General features: G+C 47.1%; 1 protein-coding gene across 1 annotated transcript; it reads right to left on the reverse strand.

Annotated features, from left to right (window-relative positions):
- Positions 1 to 1,420: 1,420 nt before the first annotated feature.
- On the reverse strand, positions 1,421 to 3,976 carry LOC104666251 (cytochrome c oxidase subunit 6A1, mitochondrial). The gene is made up of 3 exons (XM_010368288.2): positions 3,818 to 3,976; positions 3,526 to 3,668; positions 1,421 to 1,701 (listed from the first exon to the last, which is right to left on the reverse strand). The coding sequence occupies exons 1-3, from the start codon at positions 3,918 to 3,920 to the stop codon at positions 1,618 to 1,620; spliced, it is 330 nt and encodes a 109-aa protein (XP_010366590.1). The 5' UTR covers positions 3,921 to 3,976; the 3' UTR covers positions 1,421 to 1,617.
- Between the last annotated feature and the right edge of the window lie 4,564 nt (positions 3,977 to 8,540).

Consider the following 8,540-nt stretch of genomic DNA (forward strand, 5'->3'; position numbering starts at 1 on the left):
GCAGTTTGGGAGGCTGAGGTGAGCAGATCACCTGAGGTTAGGAGCTCAAGACCAGCCTGGCCAACATGCGAAACCTTGTCGCTACTAAAAACACACAAAAAATTAGCCGGGTGTGGTGGCACGTGCCTGTAGTCCCAGCTATTCGGGAGGCTGAGGCAGGAGAATCGCTTCAATCTGGGAGAAGGTTGCAGTGAACTGAGATCGTGCCACTGCACTGTAGCCTGGGCAACAGAGTGAGACTCCGTCTCAAAACAAATAAAAAAGGTTTTATTTGTTTTGAGACAGAGTCTCACTCTGTCTCCAGGTTGGAGTGTAGTAGAGCGATCTGGGCTCACTGCAACCTCCGCCTCCTGGGACTACAGGTGCGTGCCACCACGCCCAGCGAATTTTTGTATTTTCAGTAGAGATGAGGTTTTACCATGTTGTCCAGGATGGTCTTGATCTCTTGACCTCATGATCTGCCCGCCTTGGCCTCCCAAAGTGCTAGGATTACAGGTGTGAGTCACCGTACCCGGCCAAAATAAAGGTTTTAAATTTTGATTGCAATTAATTGCCCTCTCAGAGTGGTTTTGTAACTACTACTACTGCCATTTACTATCCATTAAAACAGGATAGTTTTAATTCCAGAAAAAAGTCAATAAGCAGAAATGTGTCACACTCCCTTTATTTCTCTTAAGATTTCTGACCCTACCAGCCCTGAAGGAGATTACCTCAAGGTAAGAACTTGACATGTTTGAGAAAATTATGACTACAGGGAAGATTCTGCAGTAAATGCTAGTGGAGTGGGACAGGAAAAAGATGAGACCCAGATCAAGCACTTCCTCCTGAGAAATACAAGTACCTCTTTCAGGTGTAAAATGCAGCCATTCTGCTAGCCATTCAATGTCTTTGAAATCTCAGGCCCGTCAAGGACCATAGGTTTTTTGAGACAGAGTCTCGCTCTGTTGCCCAGGCTGGATTGCAGTGGCACGATCTTGGCTCACTGCAACCTCCACCTCCCGGGTTCAAGACTCCACACCCAGCTATAGGAGCGCGCCACCACACCCAACTAATTTTTGTATTTTTAGTAGAGACAGGGTTCCGTCATGTTTGCCAGGCTGGTCTCGAACTCTTGACCTCAGGTGATCCGCCAGCCTCAGCCCCCCAAAGTGCTGGGATTATAGGCATGAGCCACCGCACCTGGCCAAGACTGATCTTGATGCTTAATTAGCACTGCTACACTTGGTCCCTTTACCCACATCAGGCACAATAAACCAAGAGGGGCTGTTACACTTACTCAGTGGGCTGAATTGGACCTGTAACACTAAACAGCAGCCTAGACCTTCACTGTGGAAACAGAAATAACTAATGCCAATTTCTTTTCAGCTTGCAAATGCTAATTTCTGCGAAAAAACACAACCAAAGAAAGTAACTCAACTCATGACTAGTCTAAGTTTAAGTTATTTATTTAAGCCATCTCCTGCCACAAGCAAAGGGATGGAAGACCAGTATACCAGTCATCATTTGATACAAGAAGATGAGCTTAAGGTCCCGTATACTTTTTCTGGTCCATGTGCAGAGTAATGGTCCAAACCAGTGCTGTGGTCCCTGGTGCCCAGGTAGTGGTCCAGATTCTCTTTATTCATCTTCATAGCCAGTTGGAAGTGGATTCACATGAGGGTTATGGAATAGACTATGGTTACCATCTCCCCAGGGAAACGGCTGTCGAGTGAAGATGTCAGTTAGATAATTCCAGAAAATAATTCAGAAAGAACACTGTCATGAACTGCTTATAACAGGACTACAGATCATATACAAAAACAAAATGGAAATTAGTCCTTTATCTACTGGCATAGTTCAACCTTCCCATTATTTAATGAGCTCTTATAACTACCAGGGGAGCCCTTAAAGTTATCCTGGCTACAGGATAGTTTTAATTCCAGAAACAAATATGGATGGCAGAAAATGCAAGCTCAAGTTAGGTACTCATAATCCTCTCCCTAGTAACTAGTATATCCAGTGCTGTGTTTATGAAAGTGTAATCCTCAAATCACCTGTATCAAAATGTTGGCAGTCAGTATTAGGGAAGGGAGATGCTTAATTAAATACAGATTTCTGGCACCATCTCAGACTTCAAACAATATCTGGGCTGGGAAACGGCAGTCCACCCTCAATTATCTTGCCTATTACCTTTGAAAAGCATTACTTTAAGGCAACAATCTCCAACCCAGGGTGATTTTGCCCCTCCTGGGGACAATGGGCAGTATCTGGAGACATTGTGGTGGGGGCGGGGGAAGGGAAGGGGGAGCAAGGTTGAGCAGGTACTACTGCCACCTAGTGGGTACAGGCCAAGGATATGGCCCAACAAGAATTACCCAGCCCCAAATGTCAACAGTGCTGAGGTTGAGAAACCTTTACTGTCTGACTTCTAATTCCACTGTACGAGGGTGGGAGTGCTGCTCAAAGACTCAACAAATTCAAGAGTCTAGGTTAAGTTTCTACAAGGCCAGTCCTATATGGGCTAGGTGATGTAATAATAATTATTTTTCCATCACTTCTCGGCCTTTTGGCTAAGTATATTATTATTATTATTATTATTTTTTGAGACGGAGTTTCACTCCTGTTGCCCAGGATGTAGTGCAATGGCCGGATCTCGGTTCACTGCAACCTCCGCCTCCTGGGTTTAAGCGATTCTCCCACCTCAACCTCCCAAGTAGCTGGGATTACAGGCGCCCGCCACCACACCCGGCTATTTTTTGTATTTTTAGTAGAGACAGTGTTTTGCCATGTTGACCAGGCTGGTCTTGAACTCCTGACCTCAGGTGATCCACCCGCCTTAGCCTCCCAAAGTGCTGGGATTACTGGCGTGAGCCACCGCGCACGGCCAGTATTAAAGAATCAGAATAAGCCCTTGTTAAAGATACAGCAAACAACAGAGGACAAATCATTGTAATGTATCTACATCAACAGCCAACAAAATAGTCGAGAAGATAGTGGTTGGAAATACAGAAAGCTGTCAGCCTTTCATTATGCAACTAGTAGCTGCCAGATGCCCATGTTTTGTTGTTGTTTTGAGACTAGAGTCTCGCTGTGTCGCCCAGGCTGGAGTGCAGTGGCACGATCTCAGCTCACTGCAAACTCCGCCTCCTAGGTTCAAGGGATTCTCCTGCTTCAGCCTCCCCCATGTAGCTGGGTTCGCTTACGGTAACCACCTTCAGACTTTGCCACTCTAATTAGATTTCCCAAACCTCCAAACTTTACACAACGGACACCTGTTTCAGAACTGTCTCAGAAGGCAGGAAGTAGGATGAATCGGAGAAAAGGGAAACTGAAGGGCACTTATTGTATGACCTTGAAAAAGAAAATTGGGACGTCATCCCAAGTGTCAGCTGTCCTTCCACAAAATGGAAGAAAATACATTTTCTGTCTGTGAGGATAAACAAGCTGTGCACGCCTGGCACCCATGCCTTTAGAGAATGAAGAACTTGCACTAAGGCACACATAACGAAAAGAGACGGACACTTGAAGAGATGTGCAAGGGCGTACCTTGGTCCTGATGCGGAGATGGGGGTAGGCGATGAACTCGGGTCTCTCGTGCTCTCCGTGGTGCGACTTCAGGTACACATTCAGCATGCTGACTGCCACCCCGGGGAGCGCGACGAAGAAGGTGAGGGTCTTCCACATGCGAGCTACGGAGAAGCCACAACCGCTTAGCCCCGGTATGGGGCGGACCCGGGTCTCACTTTCCCTCCCGCAAGGCCTCGGGCCAAGGTCACAGTCCCGCCCTGCCTCGCCCGAGTGGGGCTGAGGCCCGACCTGTCAACCCCAGCCCCAGTACCTGAGCCCTCTTCGCCATGGGCGCCACTCGACATAGGCCGCCCCAGCTGTGGGCCGGACCGACCCAGCAGCCGAGAAACTCGGGACACACCAACTGCCGCCATTTTTGACCTGGACTGCCGCAGCGCCGGAAACGGAAGTAGAAAATTGGCTCGGGGGCAGGACTACAACCTCCAAAGGAAGTTACTATTGGGCACCGCCCTCCCGCTGGCATTAACCTGAGCACTACCATCCGGGCCAAGAGAGTCCTCGTCAAAATCCTCGGCGTCTCGGGCAAGAGAGAGCATGCGCTCTGCACCTTCCTTCAGGCTTTGCCGTTTCCTTCGTGCGCATGCGTGTGCCCACTGGTCTCCCTACCGTCCCAACCTGGGCGAGGCGGAAGCTCAAGAGAGGTTTGTGCAGGGTTCCCCGGTACCTGGAATCGCTCTCTTCGTTGGAGTCCATGGACGGGCATCTGGAGGTTCTGAGCCCAGAACGCCCTATCTAAAATTCCGTTCCCCTTCCTCGCCAACCTCTGACTGCGTTTTTTCATAGCACATAACATTGCGCCTTCGTCGTTATATTATTATATTATTTTGTCTGTCTCCCCCACTGGAATATACAGTCTGTGATACCAAGAGTTTGGCACTGCAGCATTCTCAAAATAATGTGGGAATGGTGTAATTTGGAATCATACCTGGCACATACCAGATACTTGATACACATTTGCTGAATGAATGGATGAATGAATGAATAGCAACAGAAAGTATAAAGAGCACTGAAATTGGTGCCAGCAGATCTGGATCTTAATCCTGACTCAACAGTCTCATCTTTTTTTTTTTTTTTTTTTTTTTTTTGAGACGGAGTTTCACTCTTGTTACTTGGGCTGGAGTGCAGCGGCGCAATCTCGGCTCAATGCAACCTCCCCATCCCAGGTTCAAGCAGTTCTCCTGCCTCAGCCTCCTGAGTAGCTGGGATTACAGGTGTGCACCACCACGCCCAGCTAATTTTTTTTGTATTTTTAGTACAGACAGTGTTTCACCATGTTAGCCAGGCTGGTCTCAAACTCTTGACCTCAGGTAATCCGTCTGCCTCGGCTTCCCAAAATAGTGGGATGACAGGCATGAGCCACCGTGCCCGGCCAACATTCTCATCTTTTGACCTCTGGTCACACTGGCTTTCTCTTCCTTGAAATTGTGGAAACAAAAATTGACATCTGGCCAGGAGTGATGGTTCACGCCTGTAATCCCAGCACTTTGGGATACGGAGACTGGCGGATCACTTGACATCACAAGTTCAAGACCAGCCTGGCCAACATGGTGAAACCCCACTTCTACTAAAAATACAAAAATTACCTGGGCGTGGTGGCGCACACCTGTAATCCCAGCTACCCAGGTGGCTGAGGCACAAGAATCGCTTGAACCCAGGAGGGCAAGTTGCAGTGACTAGCTGAGATCATGCCACGGCACTCCAGCCTGGGCGACCCAAAAAAAAAAAAAAAAAAATTGACATCTGTTAAATTTTGTCTACAAAATTCTTTCCTCCTTACCCCCTTCTTCCTTCCTTTTTCTTCCTTCTATTTGTCTAAAAGCAGCTTTAAAAATAAAACTTTTTTTAAAAAAAGTATATAACATAAAATGACAGTAAATTTTTTTTTTTTTTTGAAACAGAGTCTTGCTCTGTTGCCAGGCTGGAGTGCAGTGGCATGATCTCAGCTCACTGCAATCTCCACCTCCCGGGTTCAAGCCATTTGCCTGCCTCAGCCTCCTGAGTAGCTGGGATTACAGGCATGCACCACCATGCCTGGCTAATTTTTTTTTATACTTTAGTAGAGACAGGGTTTCACCATATTGGCCAGGATGGTCTCCATCTCCTGACCTTGTGATCCGCCTGTCTCAGCCTCCTAAAGTACTGGGATTACAGGCGTGAGCCACAGCGCCCGGCCTCTTTTTTTTTTTTTTTTTTTTTTATAGGCCCCTTTGAGAATGTAATGAGGACCAGCATGGTGGCTCATGGCTGTAATCCCAACACTTTGGGAGGCTGAGGTGGTGGACAGATTGCTTGAGCTTGGGAGTTTGAGACCAGCCTGGGCAACAAAGCTTTTTTCTTTATTAGAAAAAAAAAAAAGTGTAATGAAAGCTTTGAACCCTTTCCTCTAAAAACACACCTACGTGTAAACACACAGTATAGCAGACATTGTTGGGAGAAGAGGTGACCATAAAATATACTTGGAAACCCCCTAAGCATCTTTGTGCCTCAGATCAAGAGCTCCTGGGGGCTGCATGCAGTGGCTCATGCCACTTCCGGAGATGTTGTGAGCTTCCAGAGATGTTCTGGAACTGGATCTTCCAGAGATGTTGTGAGCTTAAATGTGTCCATGTAGGTAGAAAGCCTGACACATGGGGGCGGGGTGCACAGTGATAGCTATTACTTATTTCTGTGTTCCTACCCCCACCCCTCAACCTTCTCCCTAGCTAGATTGTCAGCTTTGAAGGGCAGACCCCCAGTATCATCTACCTCTGTGACCCCATAGAATTTGGTGCTCAGTTATTTTTCCTTACTGGTCCCTGTTGATGCTCATACACTCGTCTACACCTGAGGCTCTGCTCAGGCCAGCCCCACATGGTTCCCCACCTCTGTCTGTACACATGACACTTGGTTCTCACCTCTTCCAGGAAGCCTTTCCTGGTTACAACCTGACCCTGGCCTCTGGTTCCCCGGTGATGTTCAGCTCACTGTACCTCGTACGATAACTATTCAACTTCCTCATTCCACTTCGGGCCGCAGGAGACCCTCCCACCTTTTTTTCTTTCTTTCTTTCTTTCTTTTTTTTTTTTTAGACAGAGTCTTGCTCTGTCACCCAGGCTGGAGTGTAGTGAAACAATCTCGACTCACTGCAACCTCCGCCTCCTGGGTTCAAGCAATTCTCCTGCCTCAGCCTCCGGAGTAGCTGGGATTACAGGCACCTGCCACCACGCCCGGCTAATTTTTATATTTTTAGTAGAGACAGGGTTTCACCAGTTGGCCAGGCTGGTCTGGAACTCCTGACCTCAGGTGATCTGCCCACCTCAGCCTCCCAAAGTGCTGGGATTACAGGCGTGAGCCACCACGCCCAGCCAGAAGACCCCTTTTTTTCCAGATTCCTCTAAATTCTCTCAAAGCCTGGCACAGGCCAGGCATAACAAAATGGTTAAGAACTCAGTTTCTCAGACAAAGCTGGATTTAAGTCCACCTCTGGCTGGGTGAGGTGGCTCACACTTATAATCCCAGCACTTTGGGAGGCTGAGATAGGAGGATCACTTGAGCCCTGGAGTTCAAGACCAAGCTAGGCAACATGGCAAACCCCTCTCTCTACAAAAAATACAGAAATTAGCTGGGCATGGTGGTGCCCACCTGTAATCTCAGCTACTTACGAGGCTGAGGTGGAGGAATGCTTGAGTGCAGGAAGTAGAAGTTGCAGTGAGCCGAGATCACACCACTGCACTCCAGCCTGGGAAACAGAGTGAGACTCTATCTTTTTTTTTTTTTTTTTTTTTGAGATAGAGTCTTACTCTGTCACCCAGGCTGGAGTGCAGTGGGATGATCTCAGCTCACTGCAACCTCCACTTCCCTGGTTCATGCGATTCTCCTGCCTCAGCCTCCCAAGTGGCTGGGATTACAAGCGCCCACCAACTTGCCTGGCTAATTTTTGTATTTTTAGTAGAGATGGGGTTTCACCATCTTGGCCAGGCTGGTCTTGAACTCCTGACCTCAAGATCCACCCACCTCGGCCTCCCAAAGTGCTGGGATTACAGGTGTGAGCCACCACACCCAGCTGAGACCCTATCTTAAAATATAAAAATAAATCCAGGTTCTGCTGTTATTGCTGGACAAGTCATTTTCTGCTTCAGTTTCTTCATCTGCAGAATGAGGAAAATAATAGTACCTACTATTAGGGTTTTTGGGAGAACTGAATGTGATGACGTGTGTAAAGCACTTGGCACCTTCCTCAGCCTACAGCAGTGATTTGTGTTATATTGTTATTAATCATCCACTATTCCATTAAGTTTAAAACAAAGCAGATATATTGTACGTGAAAAGGTGGTATAGTGGAATGTATTGATATCGGTCCCTCTTACTTCATATCTCACTAAAACTGTTAAAAACAAGAAAGCAGACTACAAAATATTAAATGTATACTTCCGTTTTTGTAAAATACACAGGACAATTCTGTAAGGGCTACACTCACATGTTGACAGAAGTTACGTCTGGGCTTTAAATTTTCTACCATGAACATATAGTACTTGTATTATAAGAACAAAAACTTTCATCAAAAAGCAGATTATAAAGTTGCTATAGGCTAGGCGTGGTGGCTCATGCCTGTAATTGGAACATTTTGGGAGGCCGAGGCAGGAGGATTGCTTGATTCCAGGACTTTAAGACCAGCCTGGGCAAAAGATCCCATCTCTATTAAAAAAAAAAAAAAAAAAGTTTTTTTCTTGCATTGCTGTAAAGAAATTTTAAAAAGGTGTGGTGACTCACACCTGGAATCCCAGCACTTCTGGAGGCTGAGGTGGGTGGATCACCTGAGGTCAGGAGCTGGAGACCAGCCTGACCAATATGATGAATCCCCATCTCTACTAAAAATACAAAAATTGGCCAGGCGCAGTGGCTCACATCTGTAATCCCAGCACTTTGGGAGGCCGAGGCGGGCGGATCACGAGGTCAGGAGATGAGACCGTCCTGGATAACATGGTGAAACCCCG

The sequence above is a fragment of the Rhinopithecus roxellana genome, chromosome 10 (assembly GCF_007565055.1).
Source record: "Rhinopithecus roxellana isolate Shanxi Qingling chromosome 10, ASM756505v1, whole genome shotgun sequence".
Classification (NCBI taxonomy): Eukaryota; Metazoa; Chordata; class Mammalia; order Primates; family Cercopithecidae; genus Rhinopithecus; species Rhinopithecus roxellana.